Genomic DNA, 22,346 nt, shown 5'->3' with positions numbered 1-22,346 from the left:
AATAGTACATTGAAATACAAGTGCAGAAACGGTATTATTGAAAAACGAGTATAATTATACGAGTTTTTCAATGACCGTTTCGGCATGCGTGTTTCATACTATTTTTTCTACGAAAGTGAAAAATTCTTCTCTAGAAATTAGAAATTTCAACTAGCCAAATAACGACAAAAAATCGTATAGTCTGATCGTAGTTGGATGTTTCGGATGTTTCAATTGTAAATGATCCAGTAAGCCGGTTGCCATGACAAAACATAATTGTTTGAAAAATCGTAAATTTAAGTCAAACAATTTGTGGCGTAGTGAAGAAGTGTTAAGATAGATTTTGCCGAAACTGAAGATGAAGAAGGTATGTGCACCCCGCCGGACGTTGTGGAAATGGCTAATGCGGTTTTGCATGAATTGCTACCCCAAAAGTAAGCAGCGTTTCGGAAAGGAGCGTTTTCATAAGAGAACAAATCGCTAAGTTTTTGAGAGAAGCGCCTGATGAAACATTTGTAATGATGAAGGTTTGTGAATTTCTTATTGTATTTTTAAATCATAAATAAGCATAATTTAATTACAGGTTGCTCTCGTCCTTGGAGTGGCTGGAGCTTGCCGTCGGAGCGAACGTTGTAAAATGACTGTAACGGATTTCACAGAACAAGTCACAAGATGCAATTTTATTGATACTTAACGATTCCTGACTCCAAGAATCATGTCCCAAGAACGTTTTCTGTAGCAGAAGGCAAAGAAAATTCTACCATTGTCTGTCTTATATAACGAAACTGTGAATAAAGCAATACAAATTATAAAGAGTTACTTCGCATATGTTTATTAGCGTGTAGAAAATGCGTGCAGAAAATATTTTTGCCGCACTAGTGTTTCAAAGACCTGTTTTCACAATCAATTTACCTACAAAAACAATCGTGTTTCTACACTTTCGTAGAAAAAAATGGGTTGCGGTCGAGTTACGTTTGGAATTTTTGTTTACGCATGGGAAATCATACTTAACTTGAACTTCTAAGGCCGTTCGACCGCCACTCATTTTTGATTGCCCGTAACAATATCATATACGGTATCCACTTTCTCCCAATATTCACTTCCGTCCAAGCGATACGAGGCCACAACGTAACGCGAAGACTAAATGATGGAGTTAGGAGTAGGGGCCGCAGATGTATCCGCATGATATGCGGTTTTGGGCAGACGGCAGCAACGCACATGACTTGAAGTGACCGTATATGAAGATGAAACTAAAAAAAGAAAATAAGAAAACTGCAAGCAGATGAAACTCAAGGAGGGGGAAAAATTTACTGAAAGGCAAAGTTTCAAAGTACACATTATTATGTAATACTGGCGAGACTGATTAATAAAATGAAAACAACGAAAGCTTCATATTACGATGAGCTAAACTGCGAACTTAATATGACAAACCTTGGTTGTAGGATATTATGTACAATAAAGATCTACCATCGGCAGAAGAATTTATGAAGGAATGGTTAAATTTTTTTAAATTTTTGAAAGTAATGAAAGAACAGGAACGATCAAAACTCTCAAGACATGTACGAAGTCCTGCAACACAACGAACCTAGATATGTCATCCACACCTAGATCCATACAGTGACATACCTTCAAAACTTTTTTTAATCATTATGGCACAAACTGTTCGGCGAAATGGTCCTTTTCAATACTAAAAAGAATAAGAAACTATTCAACGTCAACGATGAACAAGTCACACTTGACAAATATCACGGTTTTAAACATCGAGTTGGACTTGACAGAAAAATTGGAGTTTGATGTCGATTCTTTCTGAACCTTAAAGGTAGCTATGAAGGAAGTTAATCTGGAGCAAAATTTTATACTTATTGTACCGTTGTCTATATATCTTTTTGAATTTTGGGAGGCAGTAGTTTCCTCATAGCTTGTTTTTCAGAGTTTTAAACGCTCATATCTACGTCGTCGTTTTGAATGACAATCTTTAAACTTAAACTGACATTTACTATTTATACGGCCATAATTTGACATGACGAGGTATATTGATTCTACAATCAAATAAATTTTCTTATTTCAAATTTGAACTTTCTCATTGAAATTGCTGTATCTGATTACCGCAGTACAATAAATAGCATATATACCACAGGACTAAAATGAGTCCAAATCCCTCATGTGCTTGTGGCCCTCAACTACGTTTCGGGCAACTGCACTGAACCCCCGGGATTAATCACACATCTTAGTCTCTCGGTATATAATATACTATTAGCTACTTTCAGAGCCTAATTTCCCTTGGATCTGTTACTATGCAATTGCGAGTACTTTTGATTTAAAATTTTAAGTATTTTTTCAAAATATGTAAAAATATGCAGGGGTTCCTTTTAAGAAGTACTAGTAGAAGAAGCACTCAATGGTCATTCTAATTAAGCTATGGTGATTCTGATAAAGGTTAAATAATGAGTAATACACCGACTTCGTAGCTTTAAGAAAGTTAGCTATAGTGCCTACCATCGTTAAAGAAATGTTAACTTTCACCTTTCTCTGGGCAACCGAAATTTTGAACATTCATACATTTTCGAACGAGTTCTCGTTCTCGTTTTCGAATCTCTCCAATTATGTAACTACGTACACAATTATTGTAAAGAAAACGCGGAACGCGGTTACGACACCTTCAGGAGCCCTTAAATAATCATTCAGAAATATTTGAGGTAACTGAACTTAAGTTTATTATTTAGCAATATGATCGCAAACTACAAAAAAGAATAACGATATGGTTTCAATTTGTTTAAATGTTTAAAAACGACATTATTTTCAAAGAACTACTTATATATAATTTTTCTTTTGTAGTACCTAACTTCAATGTTCTCTCTATGTTTCTCCTTCATTTACATTTTCTATTGTTGTGCATATAAATGCTTGTCTTAACAATGTCCACCGTTTCCCGGCGAATTTCAGGCCTTAACATAAATAACTGAAGTGTTCAGCAATTTCAGCATTGTATTCACATCAACTTCATTTGCTCCCTCGGAGCCTTATCCTTACTTGGAGTTGATCAGATCATAAAAGAAAAAAATATACCTATCATTTTACCTAAAACTACAGTCAAATGTTGTTTACTTTAAATGAAAAAAAATTTTCATTATCATAAAGAGACTCACCACCTACTCAACTTGGGAAGAGATCACGGAATCAATTTCTAGAATATACTAAAATCACTTTACATATGCCGCTTCAATATCACTCCCTTGGAAATACTCGAATAAAGATATGCTTAGAGCAGAATAGGTTCTAACGCAAATTTTATGAATTGAATTGGCGTCGAGTACACCCATTTCCTTAGAAGATAATCTAGTTTCATTTTGACGCTGTATGGACGCTTTTTATTACCTGTTTACATAATAATTGAGGTAAACTCAAACTAAACGTTCACAAAGGACACTAATCCGTTGTTGAAAATGTTTCCTGGGAATTATTAAAATAAATTTGCGGCGAGAATCCAAATAACGTCTACCCATAAATTACGAATAAGTTGCTGCTAGCATGGCTTGCCTTAGCTGAGCTATTAAGTAAAAATTGCAATAAAGTGTAAGTATTTTCTCAGATATTAATTTACGTTACTACTATTAAATTACACTTGAGTAATGTTTACGTCAGAAAATACGTTCTCTCTTTAAATAACGCGAGGGTGAAATGCTTACACTTTTGCTCCCGTAATTTTTTATTTACGCTTCTATATAATTTAGTACAACATCCCTCCTCACGTAAATGACGCCAGAACGTGAATATTGTAATTACTTTTAACACCTACATAATTAAATACACAGCAGTCAACAAGAATTATAATCACACATCTCCTCACTAAACTACTTTAAAGCATGGCTCGTATGAATAAAATATACCATAAACTTGAGTCTAAAATATGCCTCAACAGAACGTTGAGTTAATAAAATATTTAAAAAAGACGTAGGTGTTCGGGTCATATTCTTTAACTTTCAATAGGACGAAAAAGTCTGCTTTTTTCAGTATGGTGTAATGTCAGTATCCGATCTTTTTTATATTTGTGATCGTGTAAATATTACCTGTTGTGTCTATGTTTAAAGTATAATAGAATATGTTGAACTTGAACTGTTGTCTGATAGATTTTTTGCACAGGTGGATCTTCGTCACATGGACGAAAAGGCTGGAAGCAACGTGGTTGAAGTAGGAGTCGACCTTTCAGAATTTTACAAGTCTGTAGAATGGGACATATTAGATGTGCCTGCAGTTAGGTAATTACATATTTTCACTATTTTAAAATATATATTTTATCGCTTTGAATCAACGCAGGGGTAGCTCTAGTTTAAACCCCGACACCGCTGTCCTAATATGAGTCGACTGACTATTGGCCGTTGATCATTCCGAATGTAGCATGTATAGCATATTTTCATGCGATACACAGTTCAGTTTAACTTCTTATCATATCTTACAAAGTCAAATAGTGAGTCGCAACATCCCGCAGAGTGGCCTAATTTTTACTACACACATAAAGTCTCTCTGACTGTGAAAGGCCTCATTTTCTTTTTCTCGCGCGTTTTCCTTCGGCTAGATGTTCAGTTTTATCTTCTTCTTCCATCTGTCTTCCGTTTCATTGCCAGCCGGTCCAATCTTTGTATGTATAGTCATGGTTAAGTATGGGCTGTGTAGCAAGAGTAGATATGGTTGTTTTTGTATTTTAAAGCCGCTGTTGTTAATACCAGGAAACTCGCGGGGAGGATAAGGAATGTGATAAACCTACTATAGCGGAGCAGATATACAATGCCGAACCTGAACCAGTTCAAGGTCCTTCGCCACCTTGCAGTGACCTTGGAAAGTAGATACAATTGAAGGGCGCGAGCCCACGTGGCAGTGACCTTGGAAGGTAGGTCAAATGAATGCATAATGGTATTTGTTTTCAAGGTCATCGGAGGTTAATGTTCCTCTTTTCTGTTGTCATATTTGACTTTCAAGGTTACCACCTTTTACTCCCACGGTGATTAAATATCAACGGCCCCAATTTTGTGATTGTCACCTATTTTAGTTTATTTATGTCATTTAATGTCATTTTCAAGGTCAATGACCCCATTTTTTGTGGTTTCTTATTTCAAGGTTAGTCAAGGTCAATTAGCTCCATATCTTTGCGATGTCATTTTCTACTTTAAAGGTTATTAGAGGTGAATGAGTCTTTTGTTGTGGTGCCATATTTTATTTTCAAGGCAATCAGAAGTTAATGAAAATGATTTTTGTGGTAACAGATTTCTAAGTTATCAAAATTTGGAGTAATTACAATACTTGGATATCATAAACCATCCTGACGATTCCCCAGTTGGCTATACAGTGCGTTTGGGATAAGAGGGCTACTTCAATATGGTTTAACCAGAAATCGATGGATCTTTTGTTTTTCAAGCACACTGCCTAGGTTTTTAAGATACATAAAATATGCTTGTGGTTGATATTAATGTGAAAAAACACAACAAACGAACAAAATGCTATTTCAAGTGCACGAGTATGGTAAGCCTGGCCTCAGCACCACCTTTTTTGTGGTCCGAAACTCTCATCCGAATAATATCCTACCTACTGAAAAAATCTATTCAATTCAATGTAGTATCAATATGCAACCAGGAAGAAAATGCATTACTACATTTAAATAATGTAGTTTAAGTGTATAACGGCAAGGATTGAAAATGTGAAATTTCTCTTTGAGAGCGTATTTATTGAGTGCTTTATACAAGCTCTATAACAGATACCTATTTTGCCTGCTGCCCCTTGAGAATATTAACATAGACAACTGACAAATTGATACCCAAGAATGATGTAAATAAAACTAAAATATGCTTTCCTTTTCAGAAACGAAAAATTCTACACGTGTTGTGATGAGCCTTACCTAGATATTACATTCAACATCACGATGAGACGAAAAACGTTATTTTATACGGTGAACATCATAATTCCATGCATGGGGATATCCTTTCTTACAGTTGTCACCTTTTATTTACCATCAGATAGTGGAGAAAAGGTAACTTTACTTACTTATTATATTATTATAAGTTAAAGCCGTTTTTTAATGAAGTATTTTTCAAATTAATTTGCTAAAACCCTACGAATTTACAACCAATTTCATTTAAAATGTTTAATTTCAACCGGGATGAGTACATTTTTTTAATTAAAGTTACTTTCATGGCTTGTGTGCCTAGTATACATTAATAGGTTTTTATGAAAGTAGTTTTCTAATATTGTTCAAGTTTGGGTAAAGTTTTATATGATTTTTAAACAAGAGCGAAAATTTAATATCCCTGCCATATTCTTATCGGCACATTTTTCTGTACAATCTGAGCGTATGATGATTAATAAAACCAGTAATTATTGATAGACGTTATTTAAAAACCGCATATCTTCAAATTTGCAAACGATGTAAGGCTGTAGGTTGTTGTGGCCCAAGAAGGTAATTTTAATTTAGGGGAACAAGCAGTGAAACTGTTCACGTTCATTTTCAAGTTGCACGGAGAGCTCAACGGAATGAAACGTAAATAAGGAAATATATCTTAGAGTAAAATTTAAGTCACCACAATGCCTTTTTAATTTCCTGATGTAAATTAAAATTTACATAATAATGTACTCCCTTTAAAAGCGTAAGAGGCGTGAGCTTTCTATTTTATACGTGTACCACTTAATTCATGTTTTGTCACTATGATCGTTTAGTTAACTTGACACAGGAGAACTAACATAAATATTGATTATAGTGCTTTCATTTCGATTAAAAGTTCCACATGACATCGTCAATTGTAATTTGCAAATGGCACATTTAGGAAATGAAACACCAATTTTAAGAGTTTGCCAAGTAATGTAACGGTTTATTATAATTTACATGGAATGCGGAACGAAATACTGACATTGTGCAATTGATGGGGAGACTTACATTTTTGGGAAGGTGTAGAAATCCATGTGGGCTTATTTATCGACAATAAAGCAAGTTTACGTCGCGGAATAACTTTTGAATTTAATAACAGTAATTTATTTCTAATAGAAGGGTGCATATTCACTATTCAGGCTAGTATTAAATTGAATGCATAGCGCACGCCGTTTGTCTTTGGCTATATCGGTCGCAGTCGTGAGCTTTCTGTTATGGTACATTTGCAAATAAATATCCATTCGGAACCTGAATTTGAACCAGGCAAAAACGAGTTTAACCTTAGACCATATAGTACATGGACTGCTAATTGTAACGAAAATATGGCCAAGGACATCGCCTGGGTATGTGAGTTTCAGGGTAAACGAGTCTGTCCGAAGTTGTCCGATTAGATACGATTTCAGACTGTCAACCTATAAATTAACAAACGTCAATTAATTAATCGCCTAGATATGCCAAAAAAGCAAACCTATCCGTATTTGTGGACGTATAGAAGATAATCAAGAGTATTTAAAGCTTCCCGTACTACGCGGTTCCCATAAAAGCTACTCTTTACGCGATCCGAGTGGTGTTCATACGGCTTTAGTTTACCCTGAGATTCACATACCCACGACTACAGTGCCCTCTATCCGTGACCACCCATTTTGTATTGAAAGCATAGGGATAATAGCAGTCCATGTACTATATGGTCTAAGGGCGCCACACGTTAGCAGGTGACGTAATGCGCAGTAGAAAACGCGTTTGAGAAAAATAATGAGCATACCGTGTGTAAAGCCGGATTTATAGTTCCGTATCCGTAAGAACGGAACCGTAAAATCTTACGTTAACGAAAATTATACGATTTATAGTTACCGTAGTGGTAAGAGATGAGCTTGCGCATTAGTGCGAAACGAGAGCTGCCATTGTACGGTCTATTCAGTATATCTTCCGTTGCACGTCATTACCTGAACAAAACGACGTACCAACGTAAACTTACTTTCGTTTGTTAGACCACACATTAAGCATGTAGTTTATTTTAGCCGCAACAGTTGGTAGCATTTCCCGACGTTGTCGCTTTTAAATTTTGAATTCTGACAGTTCGCGTTTGGTTTACTTTTCGTGTGATTTCATTTTGATTATTTCCTACGTCTTTCGCTGTGCATTCAAAATCTGTTCTTTTCAGAACAAAAATTAGTTACACCCAACAAGTAGGGTTTAAGCTGAATTTATAGTTCCGTACCCGCAACACCGTACCGTAACGTTTGGAATTAAACCCTGCTTGTTGCGCGTGAACATTTATAATTCGCGTTAACGTTGCGTTAGAACGGTTACGGTACGTAGGAAATGCCCAAATCTTATTTCTTACGGTCAATCGTGCTAACGCGCTTGTCTTCGGTAGTACTCGGATAATTCAAACAGTTGAGTTTATTCTGACGTTCGTTTCGTTTATTTACAATAATTATTGACACTTTGTTGGTTATTATTATTTTGAAATGCACGTTACTCTTACTGACAGATGACATACAATGACAGAATTCGTTTCGCACTAATGCGCATGCTCATCTCTTACCACTACGGTAACTATAAATCGTATAATTTTCGTTAACGTACGATTTTACGGTTCCGTTCTTACGTTCTTACGGATACGGAACTATAAAATCCGGCTTTAATTCCAAACGTTACGGTACGGCGTTGCGGGTACGGAACCATAAATTCAGCTTAACTAGCATTCGTGACACTGACAGTACCTCAAAAATATTGGACAATACTTCGACTACTCATAAGTCATGAGGCGCTTTCTTTCGGTGATCCAAACGCGTTTGGTTTGTCAAATCACGTTCTTTCGAAGTGTGATCTTATGAACATGATTGCTAAAATCGTAAACAAACTGAACATAATAGTTTTATGATTTGTTTACTGATCACGAATTCATAACCTATAATTTTGCTCAAATGTTAGGTTAGTCAATATTTGTAACTGACGAGGAGCATAATCGTGCAAGTACTTCCACTTGTATTTAAATTATTTTCATAATCCAAACAAAAGGTACGTAATTCGAATGCAAATGTGTACCTATTACCATAATATAACACACTATTACGTAAACTTAACCATACTTTGATTTAAATTCCCGCGTTCTTTCGTAAAACGTGATCCTACGACCCACGATCTTGAAATCGTGATCGCGAAGTAGCCGAAAGAAAGCGCCTATTATAATTTTAATTCAAATATATGGAAGCACCTTATACTGAACGTATTTTGAAACATCCTGTATACAACCGTACGAAGCAGTGGCGTCTCATCAAATTTATATTTTACGTTTGAAAGAAGTTTACACAAATCATGTTATTGTTTACCAATTAATGGTTTTTTAAAATTATATTACGTAAGATGAGAGCTACAAGCGTTTAGTTTAGTTGATCCAAGTGAAATTAGTTATTCAATTAGATGGATACAGGAACCAAATTAGAATACTACCCCTTTAGCTCCACAATAAATCCAAGTTTTTGGCATAAGTTAACAGAAATTAAGCTGGATGTTGACAAATTGAATGAACACAATAGACCCATTTGGGGCTATTATTCTAACCTTAACTTAAATAAGTGCAAAACATCTCTATTCGAAGTGGATAGTACATCGTTCAATGGGTAAGCGTTCCTGCAATTATTCCTTGCCAATTTCTAACAGTAGTCGTCTACAGGCACTATTCAAACCAGAAAGTCTACATACCTGTCCTTGGCATGCTCCTAAACAAAAATACGATTGAACAGTTTAAAGAATGCGATAAGAATTCACTCGTTCAGACGGAAGGAAAGAAGTTGTGGGGTGATATTAAAAGTGACAAACTACTCACTGATCCATTTCGTTTAAACTCATTTTTAGTGCTCTCATTTGCAGTTTGTTATTGATTTCGTTTTGTCTATGTTCCATAATACTTCTCTTGTAGGATTTGAAAAAATACCACTATTACTACTGGTTTTGCTATCTTGCTCCTACGACATTGGAAGTGAAATTACTTAAGATAACTCCAATAGAAGACTTATTTAGTAATTCGGTATGCTTACATTAATGTTGAATGGTTTAATTTCATAGTTTTTATAGATAAACGATCTAGTCACTAGCTATAATGAATTAGACATTAAGGAAAAGCCATTTTTCTTATTGAAGCGACATTGTGATGGCCTACAGATTTTACCACTAAGCCGTATTAAAGATGTTAACTCCGCAAATGCATCCGACTTTTATTACGGATTTTCCGATCCGTCCGGGTCAGGTCAACATCCCGGTTGGCCGATACGTAATTATATCTTATTAATATTGCACTATTGGTAAGCAAAGTTGAATTAATCAAAGGAAATGCAATGAATAATTTTAGCCCGTTTTTACAAGGCAGCACTGTGAACCTTTTTGCATTCCGTTTAAGCAGAAGCGGTGTGACTACTGACTGCTCTCACAGTTTGGTTTTTACCACAGTATTCCCCTTAGTGAATCTCGATGAGTTAATGGAGAGCGATACTGCTTGGATCGGTTGGGAGAAAAACGAACGAGGGAAATTTGGACCTCGACTTTCAAATATGAGAAATTCGATTGATCCGCAATGGTAATGTAGTTAGTTTGCTCATATACAGATAATGAGGTTTTTTTAGTCTGGCGGAAACGGCGGTTGACTTAAATCTCAAATTAATTAAATGGCAACTTTTACCAAACATCAATTTAGAAAAAATCAAGTGCTCCAAATGTTTATTACTTGGCTCTGGTACATTGGGATGCTCTGTTGCTCGAAATTTACTGGTAATTATCTATTATTAATAAACACACAGGTATAAAAAACAGTCTTGGTCACATTTTGGACCTTTCCTAGGTAGGTAGGTATAGTTTATGCTTGCCGGTTGTGCTCAGGGGCCATTAATGTGCGCATGCGCAAACTACGCATTTCTTATTGATAGAGATACTACAGACATTTTTTTGAAATTTTATCTAAACATTTTTTAGTACTCAAAGGCAAACATTGCATATTTTAATCCACAGTACTCCCATATCGTGTAGTGGCTTCAGTATTTCCTGATTGTTGTTTACTCCTGGTTTAACATTATACTGAAAATGTGTTGTTTATTAACTATAAAGATAGAGGTCAAAGAACCCTGTATTTTTAAACGATGTTTCTTATCATGCTATTATTATATGAAGAAGGATTTTGTTAATTACAAGTGTGTGTGTGCGCGACAATGTTACTCGGCAAGTAGGTAATGTAAGGAAGTGAATTAGCATTCTTTCACGTAAAGCTAAAGCGTGTAAAATTTGTGATTTTTACACAACAATTAGCGATGTAAATTTGTTACAAAAAAAGGGTGGTCTTATAGTTAAGGGCTAAGTGAATTATAAAGTGAGTGAAAGTCAAGAAGTTTGGTGCCAATATTCTTCGCCGATAAATAGCAACGCTGTAATAAATTTACTTAAGAAGACTACCTCAGTCATTGTCGAAAATATAAAACAATTACTGAAATATCAGTGGAAGCGAAAAAAACTAAATTTTTTCGTATTAAACTATTTTTACCCGAGCTATCCGGAAGTAGAAGTACAACGAGGTAAGTTCCAAAAGTACTACAACAAAGAGAAAATGAAGAGGATTACAATTTAGAAGAAGAATTTCTACATCAAACCGCGTTTAATTGTAACGTCCATTACGAAAAAAGTGCCTGTAGATCGAAAGTGCCAACGGGAACAAGATCGTTTAAGCTAGGGAAAATGAAAACGAAATTTGACATTTTCAAATTTTCGGTGATATCGCAGTTATTTTCAAAGATTCTTCAAAAATTTAAAATGCGTTTTTTTAGTCACAAAAAGGGGCAACTTTGCCCGCATTATAATTTATAACCTACACTGTATCTAGCACCATTGCGGAGATTCCAATGGTGAGCCACGAATTTGAACCACCCTTTATGCGCAATATAGGAAAAAGCTATAAAAACAATCTACTGTAAATTGCATTGCATGTTCACAAGAAAAACTCACGGTGTATCTAGAGAACAAAGTGTCGGAAGAGGACACTCAAGGAACAATAATTCGGCGGGCGATTACGTCCAGGGAAGCAACTAAAACAGAATTACGGCACACGGAAATGCGGGTAAAGGAAAGTATAATTAGCGGAAGAAAGTTAGCAAATGATTACCTTTAAATTTATCGGTATACGGTGACGGATAAAAGTACAAAACGTGCTAGTACAGCGAACAATTGCCAACGAGTTATCTTACGCTTCGGTTACAACACCAAAGACAAAAAAATCCCTTCTAAACAACGGCTTTCTCTTTTATAAATTTCGGTTACATGGGTTTCAAACCGACACAGCGTATTCGATTGTTTACATCCAAAAATTGCAGCTTCTTTATTTAAGCGAAAATACGAGATTTGTATTGGTTAGAGGGCACGCTTTCCACAAGATTTGCGTTAAGAAAACGGGGTAGCTAAGTATTCTGTATTTGGTGAGGCATTTAAGTAAAAATCTGGTGGGGGAGCGGGATTCTTACTGAAACTTACTTACTTACTTACTGAAATAGGAAAAGTAAATGTAGGTAGGTCAACTTTTAAGTTACAAAATTTGTATATCCAAGCTTTTAACAAACGGCTCTTGATATAAGAACCGAGACCAAAGATCAATCAAAACACCGCGAAATGAAGTAAACAAGACGTTTTGTAGGCGTGGAGCGTACGTACGATAACATTTGTCGATAACGCACTAGTCTCCTTCTCCAATCCAGTTCGACAGAACCTATTCACCTATGAAGATTGCCTGGAAAGTAAGACGAAAGCTGACGCGGCCGCACAGAATTTACGGAAGGTTTTTCCTGGAGTGGTAAGTTCGGATGACAAGTGTGGGCAATTAAATTAATCTCTAATCAGCATTCTAAAGGATACAATCTTACGATTCCAATGCCCGGCCACCCGGTCGGCGAAATCCTTTTGGATCAAACGAAATCTAACGTGGAAACGCTGACCGAATTGATTTCCACGCATGACATTATCTTTTTATTAATGGATTCTCGTGAGAGTCGGTGGTTGCCTACACTTCTAGGAACGATTAACAAAAAGGTGATATCGGAAATTTGTTTCCAGAGTTGATATGTTGATAGTTTTTTAGATTGTTATAAATGCAGCTTTGGGATTTGATACTTATCTGGTGATGAGGTATGGTATTAGGTGTGCGGATACAGCTGATGAAGCTCTTAGCTGTTCAACAGAGGGTTTCAAGGCAATTCCTGGTAATAAACTGGGATGTTATTTTTGCAATGATGTTACTGCTCCTGGAAATGTAAGTGCCTAGTAAAAATCTGCTGTGACTCATTAACCGTTATAGTCTCTTGCCAAGCGAACCTTAGATCAACAGTGTACAGTAACCAGACCAGGTGTGTCTGCAATTGCAAGTGCTCTGGCCGTGGAACTGGCGGTGTCAATTTTGCAACATCCTCGTGGGTAAGTTTAGTTCTCATTGCCATTGTAGATAATTTGGTGCTGGTGAAACAAAAGCGTTCTTTACTGAAATAGGCTGAGGCTTTGAAACTGTACTGGTGGCATAGTGTTACTAACTTTTTCTTAAATTTCAGAGCAAGTGCTCCTGCATTTTATAAAGCTAACAATCAGGATTTAGGGGATGATTGTGGACCTGAAGAATCTATACTGGGTGCTGTTCCTCATTCTATACGTGGATTTTTGTCAATGTTTAACCATGTAATGCCAGCTACAGAAAAATATAAACAATGTGTGGCTTGCTCTGACATTGTTATTGCCGAATATGAAGCAAGCGGATTTGATTTTCTACTAAAGGTGTTTAATAGCTGTAAGTACTTAGAAGAACTAACCGGCCTTTCAGACATCCATAACGAAATTGGCAACTTGGAGGTAAGCTTTCCATTTAAAAAGAGTTAGTAATTCAATGCTTTTCAGGTGTGGGACTTCGACGAAATAAATGAATCTGATTAATGATATGCTTATGGCTAATTTATATATATAATCCATGGTCCCTGTTTTCTATTTTGTTACTAGTTTTTTTTTTAAATTGTTTAGGTCTATTTATGTAAGTGTTTCATTTTTTCCTTTTTAGTACATGTATTTGCTGTACGCTACTGTTATTTTATTTTGTACTGTTATTGCACAACTTCAGACTTTTGCCTTTACAAAATATGCAGTCATCGCTATACCTACTATGCTAAAGCAAACGAACATAATTAAATTATTGAAATAAAAATGTATATTATTTTTGTTTATTCATTTATAGTTAGACCGACGTGCAGCTACTATGAGACCCTAAAAATAATCAAACGCATCACATGAACATTACACATAGTCTAGGAACTTAAATAGCATTTTTCTTAAAAAGTACCCATTTGCATAAAATTTGCCTTTCATTTGAAAATCGATATTATGAAAGTACTTCTTTTTGTCAAAACATAAAACTATATATAGGCGAGTAAAATTTGGTTAGATGCTTTGGAAGCAATTGGAACATTATTTAACAATATTTGAACTCTTAAAAATCAAACCCGACTGCGCAGTGATTTAATTATAAAAATTGTAATTATAGCAGGATTTTCGTTAGCTTTCGCGCATCGGTGTATTATAGATAGCTAAAGTCAAAGAGGAAATGTTTTTTTCGTCTTTGGCTAAAGTACTGTAGGATGTATTACCATTGTACACAGTGATATTCATGTAGAAGTAGACATAGGAATTTCCTATGTCTACTTTTACATGATAAAAAGTCCTGAAAGACGCCTAATTTTATGCAGCCAAAGTGTATAACTACGTACAACAAATGAGGATCTGCTTGTCATATTTTTTTTTAATAAATATGATTATTATATAGGGTTTTCGCTATAAAAAGCGTTGCACGTCATTGATTTGATGACATCAACAATACACGGCATTGCCAAATATTTCTAAGGTATGCTGATATATTAATCTTTAATTAAGGAAACACTTTTAGGTTATGTTTCTACCATCCAGCTGAAAGGTTCCACCCTGTATATACAGCTTACCACGATACATACATTGTTGAGAGTTGGCAACCATGCAATTTCTAGGTGGGAAAAAAAGTTGCCTGCGCCACCTAGAAAGTACGAACGGGAGTTACGTTTGGCATCTGGTCTTGAATGGAGGTAGTGAACGTTTCGCTCCATAAATGTTTGTTGTTATTTTGTGTTATTTAATGCAGGTAGTAATTTTTGCATTTCTTTATATCGTATTTGTGTTTTGTATGCCGCATTTTATATTTGTTGTGTGTTTGAATCTCTGTTTTTGAAATTTACTTTGTTTAACCGCAATGCAATCATATGTGTGATACCGTTATGCTATTGTTTTTAATTGTTTACATTTTTGGTGTAATGTTTGCTTAATTTATGTTTATTGATGTTGATTACTTGGTCTTGTCCTTGAAGTTACATTCATGTAAGTTTTCATTTTATTTTAATATGTGGAAATTGCTGATTTGTTTAATGTATGTACTGACTTGTTGTATGTTACTAACAATTTTCTCCGTGAATGAAGCAGTCTCGGGAAGGTGGAAAAAGAAACTGTAGTCTATATTTATGTGTTAGGGCACCTAATTCCGTGCACTGTCTTCGACATCCAACTGTAGGTTCGAAACCCCGAAACCAGGGGCGGACTACCCATCTTGCAGGAGCGAGATTACGCTAATCAAAGCTCTTCAGTTTAGAATCTATGTGCGTTAAATGAGTGGCGATTCAATAATTTCCACATATCTTGTTTTTTAGTCAAATTTGCCTACAAGGCCATGTAATTTTCCATCTTGCTTTCAACAAAAGGACTTTATTGCACCAAAGATGAGTCACATCCTGTGTATTTCACCCCTTCTCAGAATCTTGGTACCTGCTTCTACCTGACCCATTGTCCCCAAAAACTTGCTTTAACCTTGAGTGTAACCAACATTGTGTATATGCATTTACTATCTTTGTTAACTACTGCTTAAACTTTTACAAAATATTTTGTTAATTAACTTTTGGACTGTTTTAATCAAACTGCAAGGTTTTTCTTACGTCGTACTCTTTTTATCCTTGGCAGTGACTTTTGCGAGAGTACGACACCTTTTGGCTTTGTTTGTTTTGTTTATATTAATGTACATCAACTAAATTTCCGGGTTTTCACAATCATAATAATTACGATCATTATTAAACAAACTTCTCACAATTTCAGTGTTTCATTTAAAATTCCTTCCCTACTGTGCTTCAGGTCAAAGCGTTGTCTACAAGTAACGTAAGGAGGCCCTGCCTTAGATGTTTTATCACGTGCCACTTTTCAAATTTAAGCGGGTACTTGTTTAGTTTTAGAGGGAATAGTCATTCGGGTGGCCATTTTTTAAAACGTTGCCGGGTTTATTTTATTTCCGTGTTCTTGTAGTGTGAAGTTAGCGTAGAACCTGGGGGTTAAATACACTACACAGCTCAGAGTAAGAAATAAAGATAGAGATGCCTTGATGCTTATCTATGCGTGCCATCATCTCGTTTGTTTACTAACATTGCAGGAGGCTAAGTTGTCACATTTCACGAGATAGTTTTTAAGGGAATATTAATAATATATGCATGCATCTCGAGTAATCTAAATGGATTTTTAGATGCTTATAAGAGTTCAGTAACCCAAACTAACAAGAAAAGTTATGGTGACTAGTGCACCACAACGGCAACGCTGTAACTTTGTTTTCCGTTGAGAGGTATTTTGTTTATTTCGTTAAAACGTGATTCCTTAATTTTTAGGCGTTTTTATAGTGGACGACTTATTCGATTGTGGTGTATTAATTTATGGGAGCCCTTTGAAATGGGGAAAAGCTGTATTATTTGTGGAATTATTGAATTACCTAACATAACCTTTCATCCGTATGTGTTTTGAAGTCATAGACGTGCATACGGGAATTTTCGCATTTTAATGTGTTTAGATTTCCTTCTAAGTTTCCACTTTGAAGTATCACCATACCTTATCATAGATCAATAGGGACCTTTCAAACACATACAGCGTTTGGTCATAAATATTTAGTGATACGTTATTACGTTTGCACATGTAAACAAAACATAAACTTTGTTGCCCATAAAAATAAATAAACCTTACGCCACTGACTAATGTTTACTTTCTACCTCCAAGGGTCAAATTGACTGAGATGTTGGTTCAAAACAAACGTTCACGTTGTTATAGCGTACGCGTACTCTATCTTTATTTCTTACTCTGAGCCATCCAGATTCCAGAGGAACTAGAAAATTCAGAGATCATTTTTTGGGCTCTCTGTGTGAAACCAACCGACTGTGCATCAATAAAACCCATTCCTACTGTGCTGTGACGGGTTCAAGGAAAGTGCAGTCCACTAAGTGTAGTACTATTAGCATTTTGTTTATAACGTATCGCTGCCGTTGTGAGCAGAAAGATGAGGAATGTGGGCATTGCGACATTATGTAAATGTTTCGGAAGTTATAAACCATTGCATAGGCCATCAGCAAATAAATATCAAGTTAATGCTTGCTTGAAATCTTGACTGATTTTACGTTATTTGACCAACTCTTGCTGTAGTGAAATTTGAGACTACACCTTTTCCACTTTTATTCGAGAAACTATCAAGTTAATTTGAGAAAGTATCAATTGTATTTGAGAATAGTAAAATGTATTTGAGAAAACAACAAATGTAGTTCAGAATAGTGATTTGTATTTGAGAAGGCATCAAATGAATTTGAGACTAGTAAATTGTATTCAAGAAATGGTAAAATTAAGCATTTGAGAATCAATAACAAAATCACATGTATAACATAGCCTGATGCTGCTGCTGCTGCTGTTGCGGGACTACATACAGTAGCGGAATTATAAAAATTTGATTCTTAATTATAATTCATTAGGAATAATATTACATTCTAAAATACAATAAAATTAAATGATACTTTCTCAAATACAATTGACTATTCTCAAATACATTTGATGTTTTCTCAAATCCAACTGACTATTCTCATCTATTTTGACGTTTTCTCAAATACAAGTAACAATTCTCAAATACAATTTACAACTTCTCGAATAAAAGTGGAAAAGGTGTAGTAAGTTCAACCGAGACAAAAACACAAGAAATTTTATTGAACTACATAAAATGATAATCAACATAAACTGATATGATCGTAAAAAGGTGAAAGATACTTTTCAGACTACATAACAAGAGGTCTCGGGGATTACCATGGGAAGAGAATAGCAGAGACAAACATCAAAGGAAGAAAGAAAGCAGTAGAATACTGGAGGTGGAGGAAGAATCAGCCACAAGGACAAGTAGCCAAGGGGAGGAGGAAATGGGGACAGAAAGTAATGCGGGGAGAGGACAACAATAAAAAGAGCCTAACACGAGGGAAAACAGGGAAGGGAACGAGACCAAAGGATAGGAACATCGGAAGCCAATGAACGCTCGGAGAAGAAGCTATCACTAGAAAGCAGAGTTCCCTCTAAGGCAGAATACCAGTGGCGAAGCTGTGGCCGTACCCGTTCGGGTCGGATAACACCCAGTTAGCCGCCCCCCCACAACCCTCCCAATCCACAAAATCCACCACATTGTTTGGCATATGTCGCGGCCCAGCGCGATGGCAACAAAGTAGTGGAGAAACGTCCCTGATAGTGTCTACCAGGGACGCATCCTCACGACAGTTGACTAAATCCTGGGAGAGGCGGCGACGCCAGGCATATGTCAAAGTTTCAAGTTTCAGTTCTCGTGACTTAGGTAATTGCAGTTTTATTTATTGTCCAGTTAATTGTCATCACTCAACTATCATTTTCACCCAGTTTATAATAATTGGGACCATTTCTGCAATATCCAATTGTTTTTCGCGTTCATACTATTCCTTTATAAACTTTTTCTACGAAAGTGTAGAAACACGATTGTTTTTGTAGGTAAATTGATTGTGAAAACAGGTCTTTGAAACACTAGTGCGGCAAAAATATTTTCTGCACGCATTTTCTACATGCTAATAAACATATGCGAAGTAACTCTTTATAATTGTATTGCTTTATTCACAGTTTCGTTATATAAGACAGACAATGGTAGAATTTCCTTTACCTTCTGCTACAGAAAACGTTCTTGGGACATGATTCTTGGAGTCAGGAATCGTTAAGTATCAATAAAATTGTATCTTGTTCTGTGAAATTCGTTACAGTCATTTTACAACGTTCGCTCCAACGGCAAGTTCCAGCCACTCCAAGGACGAGAGCAACCTGTAATTATAAATTATGCTTATTTATGATTTAAAAATACAATAAGAAATTGACAAACCTTCATCATTACAAATGTTTCATTAGGCGCTTCTCTCAAAAACTTAGCGATTTATTCTCTTATGAAAACGCTCCTTTCCGAAACGCTGCTTACACTTTTGGGGTAGCAATTCATGCGAAACCGCATTAGCCATTTCCGCAACGTCCGGCGGGGTGCACATACCTTCTTCATCTTCAGTTTCGTCAAAATCTATCTTAACACTTCTTCACTACGCCACAAATTGTTTGACTTAAATTTACGATTTTTCAAACAATTATGTTTTGTCATGGCAACCGGCTTACTGGATCATTTACAATTGAAACATCCAACTACGATCAGACTATACGATTTTTTGTCGTTATTTGGCTAGTTGAAATTTCTAATTTCTAGAGAAGAATTTTTCACTTTCGTAGAAAAAATAGTATGAAACACGCATGCCGAAACGGTCATTGAAAAACTCGTATAATAGGAACACTCGCTGGCGCTCGTGTTCCTACATTTATACTCGTTTTTCAATAATACCGTTTCTGCACTTGTATTTCAATGTACTATTTCGGTGTGATTAATTGAATTTTTCCACATTTCTGAGGTTACAATCGCAAGTGCAAGTTTATTGTGTAAACAATCTTGAAAATCTGCTTTTCTCCACGAGTTGTTCGGATTTTGTGTCAATAAGGTGTTGTGGTAAGAAGCATTGTCCAATACGATAACACTTGGTTCTTCTAAATTTACTAATAATTGTTTTTCAAACCAATGTAAAAAGTTTTCACGATTCATTTCTCCGTGGTAATCGCCAGTACTTTTAGATGCAAATACCAAGATCTGCGATATCAAAGCTTCGTTTTGTTTAAAAGCTTGGGATATTCTGCTGACCGTAGAAATGTTTAAATGTAATGCTGCCACAATGCGCTGAAGGTAATCACAATTAGTAGAAGTAGTCAGAAGTAATTGAAACCATTCTTACCTCTCGAACTGAACCTAATGGTAATAAGAAACCCCCATTATCTCGTTCCTGTTCAAAATATTGAATTAAAGACGCAAGGAGTTCCTTCGCTTTACTGTTCAAATATTTCGGCATTGTGGCGAGTACAAATGTAAATAACGGTAGAATGTACACAAACAAACAGCAATTTTGTTCTGAAAAGAACACATTTTTTTGCACTAAGAGCGAAGATGAATAATAACAACAACCACAAGAATAACCGAAAACTACAGGCAAAAACCGACGTTGAGATAAAAGGTCTAAACTCCGTACAATCTGCGCATGCGAAAGAAACGTCAAAGTTCAGTTGCAATTTGTTATTAATTAAAATGTAGGTTAGGTTATTGTTTTCATCACAGGCTATTATAATGAATAAACATATTCGTAATGTACATTTAAACTAGCAGACTTTTGAGGTTGTTATACCAAGAGCCATGTTTCGCTGCAGCAGTATAAAATCCGAAAAGGACAGTATAAGCCCCATGTTCACAAATCGTAACCCAAGACATTTCAAATACCTACGAATCGCTCATAAACCGGACGGCTGCTACGGTGATAAAACTGGAACGCTCCTACTGGCATAAATATACAAATTTGCTTTCCTACCGCCTCCAATAAGACAGCCCGATTGTAGATGACAACTGACACAAACAGGCCGTTACATAACTTCATTGTTCGTGCATTACATCAACGGACCCGACGCTCACCGCTAGCACGAAGGAATGGGCCATCAAAACCAGGCTGTATAAGACCATGTACCAAGTCGTTGGCGTACGTGAACGTTACACGGTCACGTCCCTGCATTCAATTTAATGTTTGCTACTTGTAGGTTTCAGTTCTTCGTACAAAGATGCCTTGCAAGCGGTCCGACAGAGTTTATGTGCGATTGCAAACCCAAACACAACGTCAGTAAGGTCGCAAAGTTTCTAATGTGCTCCAAGATTTCAATTTCAAATTGTCTGAGCCGGAATAGTCAAGAGAGCCGTGGACGAGAGAAATATTACCAAAACCGTGGGATATAATCTGACTTGACAGATAATGTGAATCGACCTTAAATTGTGTACCTATTAGGTAAATAACTGCATAATTTACAATAAAGTTTTATTTGTACTTGTGCTTCCATAGTTTCTGTAAAGAGAAAGCCGAGTATTGGGTCGCTCCAATGAAGTGATAGAAAGCCCTACGTTCAGTCTCTCGAGATGCTTCCCTGTTTCTAACTCAAAGGTTCTTCCAAAGAAGGTGCTTATTACTAATTTCTAGATTGCATGAAAAACCGTTTATTTGATTTTTTAAGAAGAAGTTAATGGGTTTCAAAAACAATAAATTTAATAAATATGTAAACTTTTTATTGCTTACCAATATTTTAAACATTAAATAATAATAAACTACACAATAATAAAAAGGGCACCTTAGTTATAGTGAATTGGCTCGGAATTGGCAATTTCAAATTGAAATCTTGGAGCACATTAGAAACTTTGCGACCTTACTGACGTTGTGTTCGGGTTTGCAATCGCACATAAACTCTGTCGGACCGCTTGCAAGGCATCTTTGTACGAAGAACTGAAACCTACAAGTAGCAAACATTAAATTGAATGCAGGGACGTGACCGTGTAACGTTCATGTACGCCAACGACTTGGTACATGGTCTTATACAGCCTGGTTTTGATGGCCCATTCCTTCGTGCTAGCGGTGAGCGTCGGGTCCGTTGATGTAATGCACGAAGAATGAAGTTATGTAACGGCCTGTTTGTGTCAGTTGTCATCTACAATCGGGCTGTCTTATTGGAGGCGGTAGGAAAGCAAATTTGTATATTTATGCCAGTAGGAGCGTTCCAGTTTTATCACCGTAGCAGCCGTCCGGTTTATGAGCGATTCGTAGATATTTGAAATGTCTTGGGTTACGATTTGTGAACATGGGGCTTATACTGTCCTTTTCGGATTTTATACTGCTGCAGCGAAACATGGCTCTTGGTATAACAACCTCAAAAGTCTGCTAGTTTAAATGTACATTACGAATATGTTTATTCATTATAATAGCCTTGGATGAAAACAATAACCTAACCTACATTTTAATTAATAACAAATTGCAACTGAACTTTGACGTTTCTTTCGCATGCGCAGATTGTACGGAGTTTAGACCTTTTATCTCAACGTGCAAAAACCATATATATAAGAGAAGTATATGGATAAACGAGTGGACACGCCTATCGCCAACGTTAGTGGATGGAAATA

The 22,346-nt window shown here is 36.0% G+C and overlaps 2 protein-coding genes and 1 long non-coding RNA gene across 4 annotated transcripts; 2 read left to right on the top strand and 1 right to left on the bottom strand.

The window, feature by feature from the left end:
* The first annotated feature begins 9,179 nt into the window (after positions 1-9,179).
* LOC116166953 (ubiquitin-like modifier-activating enzyme ATG7) lies at positions 9,180-14,119 on the top strand. Its single transcript, XM_031482175.1, has 12 exons — positions 9,180-9,516; positions 9,570-9,765; positions 9,816-9,923; positions 9,971-10,197; positions 10,245-10,469; positions 10,516-10,660; positions 12,564-12,719; positions 12,767-12,955; positions 13,005-13,175; positions 13,221-13,336; positions 13,468-13,762; positions 13,808-14,119. The coding sequence occupies exons 1-12, from the start codon at positions 9,317-9,319 to the stop codon at positions 13,841-13,843; spliced, it is 2,064 nt and encodes a 687-aa protein (XP_031338035.1). The 5' UTR covers positions 9,180-9,316; the 3' UTR covers positions 13,844-14,119.
* A 5,489-nt stretch (positions 14,120-19,608) lies between these two features.
* LOC116167481 lies at positions 19,609-20,337 on the bottom strand. The gene is made up of 2 exons (XM_031482864.1): positions 20,098-20,337; positions 19,609-20,042 (listed from the first exon to the last, which is right to left on the bottom strand). The coding sequence occupies exons 1-2, from the start codon at positions 20,209-20,211 to the stop codon at positions 19,674-19,676; spliced, it is 483 nt and encodes a 160-aa protein (XP_031338724.1). The 5' UTR covers positions 20,212-20,337; the 3' UTR covers positions 19,609-19,673.
* Positions 20,338-20,419: 82 nt separating this feature from the next.
* LOC116167482 lies at positions 20,420-21,645 on the top strand. 2 transcript variants are annotated; one of them, XR_004144548.1, is made up of 4 exons: positions 20,420-20,886; positions 20,945-21,186; positions 21,241-21,354; positions 21,529-21,645. It is a non-coding gene; the product is annotated as an uncharacterized LOC116167482 (long non-coding RNA). The 2 variants fall into 2 exon arrangements; XR_004144547.1 differs by lacking the exon at positions 21,529-21,645 and having other exon boundaries at positions 20,424-20,886; positions 21,241-21,456.
* Positions 21,646-22,346: the final 701 nt, after the last annotated feature.

The sequence above is a fragment of the Photinus pyralis genome, unplaced genomic scaffold (genome assembly GCF_008802855.1).
Source record: "Photinus pyralis isolate 1611_PpyrPB1 unplaced genomic scaffold, Ppyr1.3 Ppyr1.4_LG3b, whole genome shotgun sequence".
In the NCBI taxonomy this organism is placed as follows: domain Eukaryota; kingdom Metazoa; phylum Arthropoda; class Insecta; order Coleoptera; family Lampyridae; genus Photinus; species Photinus pyralis.
The sequence above is the reverse complement of the archived record's forward strand: the minus strand, read 5'-3'. Positions and strand labels throughout refer to the sequence as shown.

Excerpts from the sequence above, each read along its gene's own strand:
- LOC116167481 (XM_031482864.1), bottom strand. The coding sequence starts at position 20,211 with ATGCCGAAATATTTGAACAGTAAAGCGAAGGAACTCCTTGCGTCTTTA. Across the intron at positions 20,043-20,097 it reads CATTAGGTTCAGTTCGAGAG|CGCATTGTGGCAGCATTACA; the intron begins GTAAGAATGGTT and ends GATTACCTTCAG.
- LOC116166953 (XM_031482175.1), top strand. The coding sequence starts at position 9,317 with ATGGATACAGGAACCAAATTAGAATACTACCCCTTTAGCTCCACAATA. Across the intron at positions 9,517-9,569 it reads GATAGTACATCGTTCAATGG|GCACTATTCAAACCAGAAAG; the intron begins GTAAGCGTTCCT and ends AGTCGTCTACAG. Across the intron at positions 13,176-13,220 it reads ATGTTACTGCTCCTGGAAAT|TCTCTTGCCAAGCGAACCTT; the intron begins GTAAGTGCCTAG and ends TAACCGTTATAG.